The sequence below is a fragment of the Amblyomma maculatum genome, chromosome 1, assembly GCF_055883805.1.
Source record: "Amblyomma maculatum isolate TAMU_Amacu chromosome 1, ASM5588380v1, whole genome shotgun sequence".
NCBI classification, from domain to species: domain Eukaryota; kingdom Metazoa; phylum Arthropoda; class Arachnida; order Ixodida; family Ixodidae; genus Amblyomma; species Amblyomma maculatum.
The window spans coordinates 37,339,811-37,358,436 of NC_139344.1; the positions used below are offsets into that span (position 1 = coordinate 37,339,811).

The 18,626-nt window shown below is 43.0% G+C and overlaps 1 protein-coding gene across 1 annotated transcript; it reads right to left on the bottom strand.

Moving 5' to 3' along the window:
- Positions 1-365: 365 nt before the first annotated feature.
- Positions 366-17,388, bottom strand: LOC146202146 (pancreatic lipase-related protein 2-like). The gene is made up of 6 exons (XM_084584064.1): positions 17,320-17,388; positions 12,910-13,100; positions 5,510-5,821; positions 4,157-4,409; positions 1,778-1,972; positions 366-1,340 (listed from the first exon to the last, which is right to left on the bottom strand). The coding sequence occupies exons 1-6, from the start codon at positions 17,339-17,341 to the stop codon at positions 1,087-1,089; spliced, it is 1,227 nt and encodes a 408-aa protein (XP_084440190.1). The 5' UTR covers positions 17,342-17,388; the 3' UTR covers positions 366-1,086.
- Between the last annotated feature and the right edge of the window lie 1,238 nt (positions 17,389-18,626).

An 18,626-nucleotide genomic window follows, 5' to 3' on the forward strand; every position in this document is an offset into this window, starting at 1 on the left:
AAGTTGAACGCTCTGAAGCTATAGCGATGAATTGACTTTTATAGCCGCAATAGTACGTACAGATCTCTGTATATATACTGATTATGCAGAGCAGATTACCAGGCTTTGTTTTTTCTTTTCTTTTTTTTTGGAGGGGGAAAGGGGGGGGGGGGGGGCGTGGGGTGCCTTGTACAGAGACGAAGTGATAATTTTTCTTTCCATTGACGCATTTGGCTGCCACGATTAGTGTCTGCGAAGACAACCACATGCATAAATATGCTGCTGAAAACAACTGTGTACGAAAAAGTTATGGCTGCATGTATTTTGCTGAATTCTGACCGATATAACCATGAACAATAAAATTGTGATTGAGCAAAGACGAGACATTCTTTATATTAAAAGCTGTTTTATTTGTCTCACATCGGAGATACATATTTAGATTATTTGACTATGTTTATTTCACACATGAACTGAACATGCGGGAATGTAATATGAGCCTTCCATATTCAAACGAATCTTTTGTGGAATCTCGAATGAAGCAAAGAAAGCCGCTTTGCAAAAAGGTATACCACATAGGGGACACCCGGGCGTAGACTTTGCACCCTACCAGCCTAAATGCAGTCAATGCTGTTAAACTGATACACCTCCTAATCTTGGGTTGTTCATACCAACAATCTACTTGGGTGATGATGCTCTTTTTTTTTTTTTGCATGAATCATTTACAGTACTTACGACTAGAAGCCCCCGACGAAAGCAGGTCTCTGCAGCCTTCGGAGCGCATAAGCCCATCCCAAGACTAATCGTCCGGCTAGTATTCTGAGTGGTTTGCTTGTCTCGAGGATGAAAAGCCCACAACACTTACAAAACATGGCTGGTTTCTAATGAGCAGAATCATCAAAGGCCGTAATTTGAGGATGAGCCCTAATGCATGTAGTCTACTTAATAACAAAAGTATAACAATTAGCACTGGTGTCTATTCCTTGTATACCTTAGGATGCGACTTTATGGGGAAAATATTTGCAAATGCGTCATAGCTTCTTTGCGATAATTTTTCGCGTCCTTCTCGCAAACACATGATAAATGGGTAGCCTTAGGCAGCCTTATATTTCACTCGGATTCTGTTTCGTCCTCGGAAGCCTTGCAGAACGGGTTGTCATCATTGGTCCACAAGAACTGGGACCCACGGCCGCTCGCGCTCGCGCTGAAGTAGCCCATCTCGCCCTGAGGACCTCTGACGCTGCACTCTGAATTCAGGAAGGTATCGATGTCGTCGCATGGGTTTGACTTGAAGAGGCAGTGCCGATTTTCATGGAGAGACTCGATGAAGTACTGCACAGCTCGGCGGTGGTGACAGAAGATGTCTGAAGAAGAATGCGCCACACAACGTCAGAGAAATCGCTCATTGCTCCACTCGCTTCATTGTTTCAGATAGCACACAATGTTAGTGGGCCCCTGCCCACTAACATTGTGAGACATTCTCACGAACGTTGCGCACTGTTTCTTTCTATTTCCTCTACCCGTTAACACAGGAACTCCCGCGTTCCCTCCAACGCGTTAAGAAAGAGAACCCGATGTTCGTTGCGTCTCTGAATACACTCATATTTGTTCCATAGGCTTTTAGAGAGCTGCCAAAATTTGCCGCTATTCTGAGGACATTTCTCATGCAGTGCGCTTCCGTCTCTTTAAACCGCACACGATAACTAAGCTCTGCTCTGACTACCGTACCTGCACACAAAGTTGACCTTGTTATACTGCGTGGAAACCGAGCATAAAGTTGCGAATAACTCAGAGCGCTTACCGAAAAACCAGCAGCCCGGTTGAGATTTTCCTCCGTTTGGATAGAAGTTGACGTCGCCAAAAGGCGTTTCCATGCCCAGCAACCCAGTCAGTATGTTGCTGCCGGCTGTTGTGTGAATGGCATCCACAAACGAGGCGTCCTCTTTGGACACCTGGAAGTCATACGTCTCGAACAGGGGACCAGCTGCATCCAGTGCTGCGAAAAGGAAAAAAAATCCGCGGAAATGAAAGTATGAAGATTAAACCTAAAATAAAATACATTATATAATATGCAGCGTTTTCTGCAATCATTTTCAAAAATTCGTAAAGCTAGTGATTTCAAAAAAAAAAAAAAAAGGAAGAATATTTTCAGGAAGGTACTTTCTGCCGCAGTAGACGCAGTTTACTGTAAAAAGGGTTCTATTCGACAAGCAATTAGCTAACTATATGAATATATAACTAATTAAGTTCGCTCATTAACTTTGAGAATAACCCAGTTCAGTAGTTAAGGCCAATAGGGAGTTCGAAGCCGTAGATAAGACCATGCCGTATCAGCTTTGTAAATAAATATAAAGTATTTGTTTGGAACCCTGCAGCGTGAGGAAACTCGATCTATATATTTTTTTTTCTGACACGAAGCCGGAACTGAACGCATTAGTTGTTCTGTAAGCTTGCTGGAAATCGATCCGATGCAACGTCCGCTAATGACGTACAGCAGTGACTACGGCGACAAATTCGAGCCGTCTGCTCTTCTGTGCCCGGCCGTGCAGTTTCTTTTGCTCCGGCGTTCTGCAAAATAATGACCACGCAGTTGGCAATGACTCTTCCTTGCACTAATCGGTGAAGCAAAAGAATTTACGCACATGACATTCCGCAGTACCTCATACAATTCGATTTAGTGTCGTAGTTACTGCGACACGTCACCGGCACATTCTGCGTTTCCACCGAGTTTCTGCGGAAAAGCTCAGTTTTCGGTTTTGTGCAGAAAAATGTGGCGGACCTACTCCTAGTGTAGGGCTCCAGAATAAGAAGTTTTCTCCGTTTCAAAGACTGGTATGGCGCCGTCGTATCCGTGGCTTCGAACTTCCTATTGGCAAAATTCCCTACGTTAGGTTAGTTAAAAAGTTGATTAGCAAGTTTTGTTTCATTACCGATGTATATCTGCTGCGACTCAGATTTCTGAAAATATAATTTTGTTTTAAACTGCCTATTAAAAATGTTTGAAAGCGTTCGCTTAAACTCTCGGTGCACTTTTGCTGCAGGCATGTACTTGCTCACTCATTGCCCATGGCGATAAAATATATTTGTGGCCTACATCGACAGCAGCTTTAACCTATTTGAGTAACATTCATTCGATCGTCATTACTTTTATGCGATTAGCTAGTAACGATGAGTTGAATGAGGTATCCTTCGAGCTCGTGTAAAGTCCGAATTTTCTCATACATTCCCCAGCAGTGATGACTGTAGTATGGCCCAAGAATCTGCAGAGTAGATTGCCGTGAAGTGTTTACTGCCTACTGCACGATTCTCCATTTGCTACAACTAACCACTCGCAAATCGATGAACGGGCTCTGTACTGAAGGATATGGATGTTGATTGAAGTACTACAGCTAGTTGTGCCTAGCGTATAAAAAAATTTTGCAAAAAATTGTTTGTTGTCACAACAGATTTCTTGTGCAGTTTTTGACGGCGAACCTGTTGTGACAACAAACATTTCTGTACAAAAATCAGAATTTTCTATCCTTACAACAGAAGAGTACTACAGAACTGCAGACTACAAAAAAGCACGACGGGAAAAACTCTAGCACTAAAGGACTATAAAACAACACAAAACTTCTGACGCTTACGTTGGAGCTAATGAATATTTTATTGTATTTTGACACAGTTGCGTAGTTTTTCTCGACTTGAAGGAACCTTGTGAAGGCAAGGTTAATCGACTTTTGAGTGACATTTTTTCAGGGCACGAAAAAAACGTACGAACGAAGGAAGAAGCGACAACATGTTCGCGTTGTCTCTTTTACCTTCGTCCGTGTGATTTTTCGTGCGCTGGAAGATTGTCTCACAATTGTACCTGAAACCAACTAGCGCATCTAATAAATCACGAATCCTACATAGGTCTCTAGCCTAGAAGGTTATCGCTGTTAATTGCATCACTGTTTCGGTACCAAAGATGCTTCACCGGTTTATTTATTTAGTACATGGCCAAAAATACTACTTATATTTTAGTGCGAAAGAAGGCGTGACTTGGCACTCGCCTTGTCTCCATTTAGTACACTAACTGGAATTCGGTGGCATTATTTGCAAGGGAATGACGATTGTGAGTTGCGATATTCCTAAGTTTAGCACATCTTCGCTATCAATAAACTCAGGCTCCTACGAAGGATAATCCGCTTGTGCTTACCGGTAAGCCGTCCGATTTTGGTTCCCGTGGCGTTGAAGAAATGGCGTCCACTGAAACCGGCCACTTGTGCACCCAAGCTGAAGCCCACCAGGTAGACATTGGAGGCGTTAACTGTTTCCGGGTGGTGACGTACGAGTGCCTGGATCAGCACAGACACCTGCCGGCCTACCAGAGCAGAGTTTGCGGACGCCGAGATGTAGTCGGGGGCGGCGCTACCAGCTCTCCAGTCGACGAGGACCACGTTCACGTCTTTCTGTAATTTCCGGCAAACAGTCTAGTTTTAAACATCTACGTGAGCTGGCCTGTCAACATCCGGCAGCTGCACACTTTATTATTATTATTTTTTAAATCGATGCTGGGGGGACGCAATGGCAGCGTATTTGCCGCAAATTTGCACCGTTGCACAGCTGTGCAGGTGGCAAAGTGTGTAGTCTACCATTGCCATAAGGTCTACAGTTCTCGGTGCACTGGTACATGAATAAAAACCAGCGTTGAAGTTTGCGCAAGCTGTGGGAAGGAAACTTGAGGGGTTATGACAGCTTGAATGGGTCGTCTTAATTTCAGCTTTATGTCCGTCGTAACCGTTCGAGCATCGTAGTAAAGTAGTGCAGAGGAACTCGGAAGTGGTGCTTTCAATGGCTTGCGACAAAATGCTACTCTCGCTAGAGAGCGGCCAGGCGATCGCTTCTTCACCCTAAGAGTCGACGACCCCTATATACATGGCAGTAATGCCAAATATTTGCTTTGCAGCCTTCTTTAACGTTTAGTATTCAAGAGTCAAAATGTATGCCCAGTTGTAAAATCAAATGCACCTTTTCTCAGTAGCCAAAATAGTATGCCCTTCAAATTTTCCACTCTGATTCCATCTAATAGCAGCTCTCCATCGAACCTAAATAAGTAGATTCCTACCTGCACTGTGCATAAAAAAAATATTACTCTCACGATCAATATGTCGGGTGCCGGGGTATTGATAATGTGGCGCCTCTTAAAAAATTGCAGTACAATTTCGGTGATTTAACATTTCAATCCAGGATTTCTTTTTTTTTCAGAGAATTCCAGGCGTAAATTTGGCGAGAGAAGTTTACGGAGTTTTAGAGTATTAAAAAAAAAACCGAAATTGTCTCTTTTTTTGTTAATTAACGGATAATACAAACTGTTTGAGTGTACAAGGGCCGGAACGAGGGATTGTGAGGCGTGATGTAGGTTATCGGTTATGGCAATGAACGTGAATGATTTCGCGGATCCGGCGACTAGATCGATTCCATCTCTGAGATCATGCAAAGAGACGTGCGGTAGTAGTATGTTCGTACATTTAACAATTCTTCAGTGTTGCTGCTTTTGGGGATAACTCACCAGTTGAAGGAAGGCGTTTCGCATGCTGGTCACCCACTTTTTTTCACTGCTAGCTCCGAAGCCGTGTATCACAAACACAAGGTCTCTGGTTTCGTTGAAATGAGCGACGTCAAGAGTGGCGTCGTCATTGTAGTCTAGGGCTATTGGCGCCTCTTTGTTCAGTCGCGAGAAGAGGAAGAACTTGGTTCCGATGACCTCTGGTGATTTGGGGAGGGCGGCGAAGTGGGAAAAGTTTCCCCCTAGGCGATCGAAGCAGCCGACTTTGTCGTAGCATACCTGCTGGTCGTTGTAGAGGGCAGTCTTGGGATATTTCTGCGCAAAAGAAAGCAATACTTTTTGGTGCCTTTGTTCTCACTAACCGATGAGTAACGCGCGATAGCAGCTGTTGTATCCCTATTTCAACACCACAGTGAGTATATGTAATGGTGATATGTAATTCTATGGGATAGATCAATCTGTTCTTTTCGTCTCCGAGTGATTGCGTAAAGCCCTGAGCGCACCGTGAGGCGTCGCTAGCGTAGCGTGTAAAGCGTTAGTGTGGTTACTGTCGTATATTTAGCTTACTGTCACAGCGTACACTAAGCTGCAGTAAATGATGCCCATGCAACGTTCGAGCAGTAAAATTTTGATGTTGGCTACTTGGTGCACAGTTACAGGTATACCTCTAAAAGCCACCGTCCTGTGCACTTCCGTGTTTCCCTCAGTGTTCTTTCACGCTTTTGTTGAATTTCAGCGCTCGACTATTTTACGATGCTCCGCTAACAAAAAAAAAAGAAGAAAATCAAATGTCCTGCAATATGTTGACTTGTTTCAAGAAAAGAACATACAATTGAGAAAGCAGCTGGGTCCTTCGAAAACTTCTGCACGATTTTTTTTTATCAATACGTTACCAGCAACTGCTTTTTTATTTAGTGGGAGACAATATTCCAACTGATATCACTTATAACCTCTGAACACGTAAGGTATTCTACTTGATAGGTAGTACGATAATTTGAATAAAAATGGCAAAGGTTTAACTCTACCTAAACCCGGTTATATTGGACGAAAGCCCCCACCGTGGTGGTAAAGTGGTCAATAATAATAATAATAAAGAAAAAAAGCGGTGGCTTAGGGTTTAAGACGCTCGGCTACTATGCTCGAGTAACCGGGCCCCAAACCGACCCGTTTGAATCTGCCCCGATCTTTTTTTTTTTTTTTTTTTTTTTTTTTAATCCTGAAAGCGCTATACACACAGACTAGATCACAACCAAATGGGCTCCTTGCGAGGCCTCGAAGGTCAGCTCATCCTCACGAAAAGTCACAAGGAAAAGAAAACAAGCTGAGTCCTCGGCCTCGTGAAGAGCTCTAGGTAATTCGTCGACACCCGGCGAATTCGGGAGTTGCATCACGGAAAGTAGAGCTTCCGCTTTACTAGGCTTTGCAGCGCTTACGCTTCACATTGCTCATGCGAGCGAATAAACAGTTTCTATTGCACAAGTAATCAGACTATGGCGATGAGATAAAATTTTACAAAATAAATGAATCGAAAGTTTTATAATCGCTCAGTGGCTAGACTTCCCAATAAAAAGACAAATGTACCGATATAGCGCACCTGCTTGTCATACGCTTCATAAAAAAGAGCCTGCTTATGAATATTGTATTACGAGTGTGAAATAATGATGTCACATGCTGTTTTTAGAAGACGACTGCCGAAATAAACGCCCAAATTTGGCGGCAAATGAGCAGGGGTCACACTAACAAATAATGTCGGTTTATGGGTTATCGACTGACATATTGATTTCAGTCATCACAAAATCTCTGCAAGTTTCATGCAAGGGAAAACAAGGTTTCGTAGAAGGGGAATGACTCATTGGAGGTTCAGTCACACCCCTGGGCGAGCAGTCAGAACAATACACTATATCGATGAAGATATGATATAATTAATCTAAAACCGGATACATATAAAAAAGCATTCCAGGCTTCTTTGGGGATCGCCTTTCGTATAATATATCGCGTACTTGAGAAATCGCGCAAAAAAGAAAAGTAAGGTCTTCGTACTGATCAATGTTGTTGTCCCTACAGTGGTATTTTTTCGGGTTTTTTTTTTTTCTGAAGGAAGCAATGGCTTAGAGTTGGGTCTTTCCCAGAATGAGGTGATAAAGAGCTCGATTTAGTCTGCTATGCGGTAACGGACACTGCGGCTATGCAATGGCCAGATAAATATTTTGCGAGATAGTTTAGTTGGACGATATAGTGATAACAAATGCGCATAACAATGCCATATTATCTTCCAAGCTCAATTTTGTGCCCGCAGTTGATACTTTTCTGTCCACAAAATGGCAACTATGCGTGGATTTTTCTCACGCTGGGTTTTTGGGCATCATCGATTTCATGAAATTCCTGTTACTCTGCTTTAGTCAGGACGATGTTCGCGGAGAGGTCACGTATGGGGGGCTGGCTCAACATACTTTAAGGTTTGAGTGATTACAATCTATGCTCGACCCATACAATTGTGACGACTTAGTACTGCAGCCGCATTGTTAGAAAGTCGCAATGATACTTGAAGAAACGTTTGTCAAATGTGACTCCATTCGGTAGACCTCGTGTAATCTTTTGCAGCCGGTTCAGTGCTGGAACACAGCGGTTATGTGGCCAGCCATGCGTTTTGAAGTGTTCATTTACTCTTCTTAGACAGATGTAATAAAGACATACACTCTTATCATACGCTTTGATTTCGCCGCCACTCAATGTACTAAACCGTGCCCTTTAGGCTGGAGTTGAGTCTTTCCGCTCTCATCAGGCGTCGGCAACAGTAAATCAGGCACAAGTGGTCAAGCAGGAAGCTGCCAGCAGTCACACTCTATCAATCTTAAATTAAGGCTGTAAAATCGTAACCACTATCAGAAGTGGGCAACCCCATGAGGTTTCGACCTCAAGCGGTGGACCTCAACCTCGCGGAATGAGGTGAGGTTGAGAAGGTTGGCCACAGCTCTTTTTTTTTTTTTTTTTTTTTTTTTTTCGGGGTCAGAAAATCGAACCTCAGCCTCATGCGTGAATCTCGGTTTGAACGAGGTCGTCATGCGGTGAGGTAGGCTTGTGATGTCGACGCTTCTCGGAACTGCGGCGGTGTGTTCCAATCACTTTTCTTTCCTAATCAGGATTCAAGTGTACCGCCGAAATGAGAATGACGCGTGTTGGTTTACTCTCCATCGAAAAACCGGTTACTGCAACCTGGCCTTAGTTTTGGGCTGTTCCACAATGTCCCTTCGGCCCTAACTTACAGAACACTCCGCGCTAGTCTTCGTGGGAGGAGTGCTGTTAACCACTATGCGGGTTTTGTGAATTGGCCATCATTCTTTTAGTCCTTGACCCGCAGACATGAGTTAGGCTAGCAGGCTGCCTTGCTGGGAGTCGGCCTTACCCTGACACCGTTAGGTAAGTTTTTCCTGAGGCGCTTTCAGAGGTTCATTGTGCAACCTCCCCTCCACCCCTCTTGCACTGGTCTTCCCGTTTCTTCGAAGCAAATACTACAAACTGCAGTGCTGCATTGAACGTCTGTGTGAGCAGCGCTTGTGAAGGTCGCATTTTTTTTATAACGGTACGGACGCACGGGCGCAACCGGTTTCGGAACATAAACTATAAGGATTTAGGCAGCTCATCGCGTGAGGAAGAATATGCCCCGCAGAAAGACTGCGAAAGGGGGAAGTGGGCCCAGAGCGTCTCACACGGTCCCGGCTGCGCGCGTCCGCCGCCTCTTCCCTGTCGCTGTCCTTTCAACGCGAGAGCCGTTTGAAGTTTCGCAGGCGCGAAACATCACGAGCAAGCCTGGTGTTAAACCTCTGTCACACGAACAGATTTAATGTCATTCGAATTGAATGTCATTCGATGCATCGAATGTCATTCGGTTTCTTTCGGTGCTACACGGTAAAATATAATGTCATTCGCAAATGGTCGCAATTACGATCAGCTATAAAAAAATACTGTACCTAAGGAATATCAGTGCGCATAAAAGGCATTTGAAATCGCTGTGTAACATTTTAAAGCTGATCAAAACATTTCTGTAGGATAAGTCAAGCGAAAAACATTACTTTTGGCTAAGCTGTAGCACTTTAGCCATAAAAATCCGAGTCAAGTATCGAGTCACCCACAAATTCGATAAATGTAAACAAACAATATGATGATACACAAACAAACAATACACTGTGCAGGGACGCACGGAGACACGTAGAGCATGCATTGACGTCCAAACTGTGAGAAGCTCAGTCACAACTTTAAATAGTTCTGAGATAAACATACGGGGAGATGCGGCCACCAAGGAATAGAGCCCAAAATGATCGTGAATTGCTGCCATGACTGGACCACTGCTGTGACCGAGAGTAATGCCGTTCCGCGAGAGCGTGCAGTGCGAATAATTTTACACCTAAATTAACAGGTTTTGAAACAAAACTCTAGAAATATAATTTTTAAACTTCACTGTGCGCAGAATATGTTGTTGCGTTACTTGTTTCTGCTGCGTATCTGGCGTCAAGAGTACACATTCGGTTCACAATCGAATGAAAATGAGTTCCCCAAACTCATTCGATGAAGAATGTCATTCGAACCTAATGACATTAAATTTTCTCGTGTAGCAGGAGAATAATGACATTAGATGCTAATGTCATTCGATACGAATGACATTAAATTTGCTTGTGTGACAGGGGTATTAGTTTACGGGTGATATACACAGGCGCTGGTTGGACAGAGGTTTCCTAAAGGGAAACTGCCACGGCAGAATAAATTATTCAGAAGCGAGCATAATTGTCTCGGTCATTTCCTTAAATCGGCGATAATGTAACCATGTAGCTTGCTGTCGACAAATAACGCTCACGCGTACACATGCTTTACGAATCTCATCAATAATCTGTCAACTTTTTGCTTTCTGCCTGCTGTAACTATTGCGCTAAGAGCGTTAATGGCTACGCGAAAAGCGCTTAGTGTTCAAGGGTAAATGACGGACGGGCGCTGGCCTACTCTCATCTCGTTCAATTTTGAAACAAAACAAGTAATTGGTCCAAAGAAGTTACAAGTTCAGCTTTCTGTGGCAACGCTTTTAATCTCTAAGGCACTGCGGGATACTGACATTATTACTTACATGTTGATGGGAACGGTGTACGTTTCACACACGAAGTAATATATTTCTTCTTCAGTTTGTCCTTTACTCACAACGAGTATAACTAAGACTGCCATAAAAACCAATGGCGAGTGCTCTTGAAAACAAACAGCAAATAAACCACGAGCCTTCTAAGGAAGTATACGCGTATACATTAATTGTTTTGGGGAAGGTTTACAATATGTTTTCAACAATTACAGTCAGTTTTGTTTTCCTCAAAATTTGTTCAGATATTTTGTGTATGACAGTGAATGCGGGTAAAGAAATGGTCCCAAGAATGTTATATTTACATACTTTTATATAAGCAGCCTCTTTATAGAGCCCATGGAGGACTTGGACGAGGAAGTTGCTTAAGAGAGCTTCATAGGGCAAAGGACGCTTCCCCATTCTAAGTGCAATTTTGATCCACTTGTTTTCACATTGTAGTGTAAATCAGTGTGCATGGCGCTCAAATAAATAGCCTCTCAGCATTCCAGCAACGCGTTGCGGGAACACCACATTACAGGAGAACTACCGGGACTTCAAGGTCGAGAAAGAGCGCGGAAATAGGGGAGTGCTTTGACGTGTGCATGCACAAGAACATCAGCGCCATCATCCTTCAAAATTATGTGCATTCGTTCACGTATTCCACCGCAGTATTTGCCTTGGGGTGCTGCAGAAATGTATAATCAATAAACTAGTGAAAGAAAAAACGTTAACTCGCTCTATTATCTACATAGGCATTGAAAGCTGTAAATAATATTTTCTCATGTGTCCTTGAACCTTATGAAAACACTATCTCGACTGCCAAATACAATTATCTTGTACTACGATATTATAAAAATTTATATGTGGAAATAGCGAATTTCTAAATAACACATGTACGTTTGAAATGTTTGTTAAAAAATATAAAAAACAAATCTCAGCCAGATGAGTGCCACTACGTTTTTAAAGGGGACGCTGTTAACATTTATCCATCCGGTGGAAACAACTGGGTGCACAGGATAGATAATGAGGATGTTATTCAGGTCAGCGCACTTGAGAATGCTTCATGCGTTTATATGTAGTATTTCATGGACTGGAGCCCTATCACGGGAGGACGGGTAACGTATTCTTCTCACTCCGGTGCGGAAGCAGTTGATTTCTTCTATTTTGGCCGGGACGATATTTCTTGCTCCTTGTTGATTGCTTTGAAATAAGATGTTAAGGTTTTGTAATAACTACAGCCTTCAAATCCCAAAGCCTTTCCGTAAATAAACGACATACACCTCCTACCTATATTTCACAAATTTTGACGCCCTACCTACCTGTCACTACTGAAATCTTGACATGACCAGTGCACCCCAGCAGCCTACGTCACGACTGCGGATGGGCGATAAAGTGCCAGAAAATGAAGCTGCAAATGCAGATCTGGGTCGAGTCAGGTGGTGTCTCCTTGCCACTTTACCCAAGCTTGTGCGCAAAGATTCATTTGGTGAACCTTTTATCACCCATCCGCTGTCGGGACGTTCGCTGCTGGGAGAGACGGTCATGCACTGACCTTGTTAGATTCTCGGTGGCGACGACTTGCCATTCCTACTGATGTCAATTTTTAAAGATAACTTCACGCAAATTCCCATACGTTTCACATGTTCACGAGCCTAATGGCAGGGTAACTATTTTTGATGGAACTAACGTGCTACACTAGGAAAGAGGCAAGGCAGATCGAGGTACACGTGAGTGCCTCGGTCTGTCTTGTCTATTTTCTAGTGTAGACGTTAGTGCGATCAAAAATATATAAGCGACTAGCCCCCAGTGCATCCTTGCTCGGATAACAAAGATAATGAATGCTTTATATGCTACAGAGAAAATACAAATGTGGGTCTACCATAGCCTTATAACTGACGCGATATGCAGATGATATCCGATGCCTAGCGCCTTCTTGGGCGAGTGTTTTCCACTATTGTGATTTTAATTTCTTTTTTGATTACTTTTTTTCGTCTTGTTTTTATTTTATATTATTTTTTTAGGTCGAGCATCTGACTCCATCCTCACTATTCTCACTACAAGAGGTTCATGTGCGGTTTAGAGAAGTCACTAGTGCAGCCTGAAAAACTGAAGTGAAGACACCCGGGCAAGAGACCCCGACCTCAATTTTTGAGGTTGATGTTGAGTGAGGTCCCCAAATTTTTTTTTTAGGTAGGGGTGAGGTCAACGTCTCCGAGGTCTTTGGTCACTGCCAAAACCCTTGAACCATGAGATTCAGATCTAGGCAACAGAAATCGTGCGATGAAGGGCACTTTTGATAAATTACCTTGACAGCTTCGTTGGCGAGGTGAATGCTTCGAAGCATCTTTTTTCCCCACTTCAACTCTTCAGCGGAGATCATTTCCATGTCGGAACAACAGTCGGCGCTTTTCCCTCCGGCAGCCAGCTTCTTACGGTCATGATATGATTTTTCGTTGGCTTCTCGCGTCGCGCCATGCGAGGCAGCCAAGAGTGCCACTAACGAAATAAAAAGAAAACGATGCCAGCAGTCAAGTGAGATCACTTTACCGTAGATTGGCATTAAATTTGCGAAATCAAGAGCTGCACCGCAGTCTGCTGCACATTTAGCAAAACAACCATCTACTTTCGTGTTAAGCTCCCCTTGATTTATTGATTGTACAGGAACGCTCAGATTTCTCTCGTTAAGACAAAGCTTGTTTGAAAACATCTTGTTCCATACAATTTTTCACGTGTTTTATTTTTTTGTATAAAAGAAATCGAATGTTATTTATTCAAACTCACTTCCGTGCATATTTCTCGGGTAAACACTGTATTGCGTACCCACTGTTTTGCCCTTATATGTACGCATTGAAGTCGTTTCGTCACGGTCAAAGGAATACCCATTAATATTGCATACAAAGCTATGGCTCAGCTCAGCAATACAATGGGTATGCAGCTGGTTGAACAGCGCCGCATATTGCATTTACGTCCCAAAGCTACATCATCTTCAACGACGAAGCTACCTATCATTCAGTGAGAACGATAGGATCGAAGTGTTATTGTAGACGCTATAGAAGTGTGATCTGGCCAACGCAGACATTTTCCCATGGAAGAAGAGGTCACCAACTAGGTGAGATGAAATGAGTAGGCCAGCAACGCTAGTGGTTGGGGACGTTTGGCTTCACATCTGTTTCAATGACAGGGAAGGTAAGAAAGACGAATATTACCCTATCTGCACTGACACAAGTCGCCTGCGAAATGTACGACACCAGGCTGTACATGGGACGTGCTGTTAATGAGCAATTGCAGCATGTAAAACTCTCATCATTATGCAACAGGCAGGACTATACAACCAAGCTGCATAAACCAGCATATTTATTGCTTAGTTCTAATATATAAGCGTCAGGAAAAAAAATGTCAAAATTTATGTATTAGTTTTTTATTTTACTATTTATTTATATTGTATTACAGTGCAAAAAAAAAGTTTGCTTCTTTGTTCGCTTTGCATTGAGTACATGTGAGAAGCTTACAGAAGGCCAAGCACAAGTCTTCTTCTCCAGCCACAGTAAATGCAGACGAAATCGAATGTCGCGCTTTTTGACGCAAAAATGCTGCCGAACTGTGATATCCATGGGCTTTCAACTTGGTTACATTTAGCTCGGACACCTGATATACTGGGTATCACAGCGAAATGTAATCAAGGTTTTAAAGTTGTGGTCCCAGTTAAACTAGCCAACAGTCTCCTGACCTCGCTTGCAGTATTTTTTGCTTCTCTAAAGTTATTTACCAGTGAATACTAGTTAGCTCACCTTTTCTATATTCTCTTTGTTGGTGGTCTTGAAAAACAGCTGCCATGCTTGTACCAAGGTAACGTTTAAGAAGCTTTATTGAGTGGCCCACAACAAAATACATCACGTGACCACCTGGTGGCTCATTCCTGTCTCCCAGCGCGCTCGCAAAGCCCCATCGGGGAGACTGACAAGCTGAAGTAGCACACGTATACGCTTTTTTTATTATTATTGCGCGAGTTATATTTTAACCACACAAACTACCTTAACGCAACGGTAGCTTTGTGCAAAGATTTCAGTCAGCTGTCTCTCAAGACGATCTTTAACTTTTGCATTGACACTTTGTTCCTGAACACGATAATTAAAGAGTTTGTTAATTAGTTTTTACTCACCAATTAAACTTCAGGAAAAGAATTACTGCAAACTAGTCCACGCGATTGTCACACCGCTCACTTGGTGTGACAATCCGTGACACACCGCTCATTTAGCTAGGGCATTCGGTGTATAGGTATACACACCTTTCTCCACGGCGTCATCTACTGAAATGCACACTTTGGGCGGCCGCCCTTTGAAACACGGTTTGTTTACAAGTAAGGGATATTTATATACGCAAAGGCACAGTTGGAAGGGGAGCCTGTGATGGTTTTGTCTCTCCTCGTCCTCGCTCATGCTCAGTCTTTCGTGTTACGAAGGGCAGCATCAGCTAGCCCAACAGCCGTCGTGCTTTAGTACTATCTAACGTCAATCAAAGGATCACTTCCTGCCAGCAAATTGTTGTAGGTAACAAAAATTTTGCACCAGTTAATAATAATAAAAAAGGCAACTGTGTGTTTCGCATTATTATATACAAAATCCGTTTTTTTTTTTTTTTTTTAACGCCTTTATACAAACACTTTTGTCCATATTCCCTTCTAAGCACTGACCGGTGTATAGGTATATCCACATTATCCACATGCCTTTCTGGCATGTTACGGGTGCCACTGTCCTTATTAATCAGTTATGTGATGTCTGCCCTTGCATAAATACTGACAAAATACCAATAGATTTGATTACGCTCACGCAAATTGCTGCACTGCTGATAATATTTAGGCGCAGCACTAGCTGTAGAATAATGTCTAAGCATGTTTTGTTCAAAAATAATTTCAAGTTTTGTTTTGCGCATGGGGGCGCTTTGAGGGCGCAAGAGCTATCAGTTTAAACACGGTAAGACATGACATGAATACATAGCAAGACATAGCTAGGCACTGCATTGCGGCTTAGCGTCCTAGAGCTGCACTTTGACTACGAGGGAGGTCGAAGTGAGTAGCTCCTGATTATTCTCGACCAAATGGGGTGTTTAAAATTGCGCGACAAAGTGCATTAATACGCCTGCCTTGTCTTAAAGCATCAATCTTCTCCGCAATAAATAAGAAGAGGGAATTAGTAGCTGCTCCCTACTAATAGAGATTAGTTAGTGTCTTTTATCCCTCTTGTGAACTCAGCAGCGCATATAGATGGAATTACGAGAGGGTCAGTCTCTTTGCAGTCTAATGCAGAGTGCAGTCTAATGCAGAGTGCAGTCTAATGCAGTGTGCAGTCTAATGCAGCACCCAGACACTGCGTGTCCGGGTACTGCATTATTGAAGCATTTTTCTTGCTGCCAATAAACGACGCAAGAAATATACGCGGATTACGCGGTGACTTCTCTTTTGCAAGCTATGCGACTGAGCCCTGCCGAGGATATCTGAAGCTATTTCAACTCCGCAACGTTAAGTAGCTCGCGAGGCATGAACTCCAGCGCCGTCGTCGCCATTTTCACCGCCGTCGCTGCAGTCTCTCGACTGATTCCACAACCCTCTCAATGCTCCTTATTGTCAGCGTTTTACGCCCGATAGCATCATAATCAACGCCAAAAAGGGAATGCACATGAAAATGTCCGCTTGTTACAAGCAATGCCCGAAGGCCCAACATACATGCCCCAATACGCAGCAGAAAAGCCAGAAGGCAACGCGAAACATTGTAAGGAGACTGAGCGGTGTTGCGCCATCCGGAACATGACAAGCATTGATCGTGAGCCGGTGAATTTGCAGGCACAGTAGTTGATGCGACCTCTTAGTAGTACGGCTCAAAGTGTCAGCGCAGTGAATGGTTGGTCAACATGACATAGCATTAAATTTTGTCGCAATATTTTTTGAAATTATTGCAATATAAACACATTATTTCCAAAGCGACATGGTCTATGGAACCCCTATGGTGTCACGTGCGGTTTGTGTTACGCCCAGCCTGTCCAGTTAAATCTGCGGTTAACTGAAAAACAATTTTTAGAGTTGAATTACTAATAATCCGAGCTGTCCTTAAAAATCTTTCCAGCCACTTTCAATGCTAACGATCTCTTGCCAATTAAAAAAAAAAGAGCCGCGAAACGTAATTGTTCTGAGTAAAATTACATACCAAAATGCAGAGCTTTAAAACTGGCCTCTGGGCTCGTTGCCTCTACTCCAGTTGAAGATGTCTTATCAAGAGCCGCCGTGACTTAGCTCGTATTCTCCCAGCTTGAACGCGGAATATTTCAGATAAGGAATCCGTTAAAAGCTTCAGTTTCGTCACAACCCCGGAGCTCGCGACCAGGAATTGAGCTTTTCTGCGTTTGCCTACGCTGCTGTGGAGTGCACCCTTAATCACCAGAATCCACGTCTACGGCGAGATAAAGATGTCCTTTTTTGAAACTTTAATTGTTCCGGGAAGTTCTGTGAGCGTTTGTGAAATATATAGCAAAAAAAAAAAAAAACGATGATTGTACGAAAGAAACTTTTTATGGCAGAGTGATGCCAATTAATGCATGCGTAATAACGTGCATTTTCAGACTTAGTTTGAGAAGTGGCGAGAACGCAGTTCTGTCCTAGATGCAACGAATCAAGAACTCCAAATTTAACAACCGACAGGAGAGGCATCGTGACACGTGCACTCACCGAGGCATAACTTGAGAAGCATTGCGGGCTGCGATCACTTCGGAAGACAACGGTATGACTGCACCCTGGCTAGCTGGGGAGGCCCCTTGCTGGCAGCTTTTTATCGATACGGGCAGGCGGGGCGCGCATGCAGGCAGGGCATGCATTGTTTTACATGGGGCGGAGGGAGAGAGGTGGAGATAAAGGACTGGTGATACCTGTACGATTCATTATCGCCGCACCTGTATTTCTTACGAGCTCATTGCGGATGTGCGCGAATTATTTTTCTATACACTCTATAAGAGCATCGGAGTACGTGGTACAGTAAGAATCGAAAAGTGGCGTGTTCTTGATAACGCCGCTTGCTTCGCTGACAAGATATCGACCATATGTTAGCTTTGAGCCCTTCCTGCTGAGAACAAAAGACTATGACGGACTCGCCCAGGGCTCCGATAATCCTGGAGCATTGGGACCTTCATACGATCGTAAGATAGCGACGCAATGCCCTCAAAGAATTGTGATACTTCTTTAATTTATTTTTTTTTTTTTTACTCAGGAGCAGAGCTCATTTCTCGAGAATCTTAGAAATTTATGTTGCTAAGCGTTGGAATAAGTTATCGTTTGTACACAAACCTTAAAGGTGGCTAGTCCGAATCGATGGATCTGCGCACACAGACACTATGCAAATATGGCTGAAACATTTGCAAGAGAAATAGCAATTGTCGTTGTAATTACTGACTTTACTCGGTGCGGTGTCTATAAGGTGTTGCATTCAACGTGTTTATATAGGTAGCGACTGTGTATTTCATTTGGCATGGAAAACGCCACTGAAGAAGTTTGCATAACTTGTGGGCATCACGGCCAAAACTTCCTCCCTATTTTTCAAACTTCATATAACCTTTTTGTGGGTGAGGAATATCGCCTCCCATTATAATAATGATATTTCTTTAATAAAACTTTACAAAAAAATTGAACTAATTTCGCTAAATTAAGCTATAGCTTACCTTTAGAGCAACTCTTCTACAGTAATTGTGTCACAGCTGCCATGGGCGCATCACCGGTGTATCGGAAAAACCGCATTATTTAGCTCTTCCTTTTGTTCCGTGCAGAACTGCACCTTGTAAGTACGCATGTGTCTTTGGTGAAGTAGCCCACGAAATATGCTGAATAACTTATGCTAAACATACGCTACTCTTGTCAGGTATTTATTCCATTATTTTGTACTTTTTGAATACGAGTAAGCCCTATTTTTCCTTTAATTGGTTGATAAACAAGCGTGTTTAGAGTTGTGTCATCTATTGTCTTCATGTATATATAAGAAAGAAAGA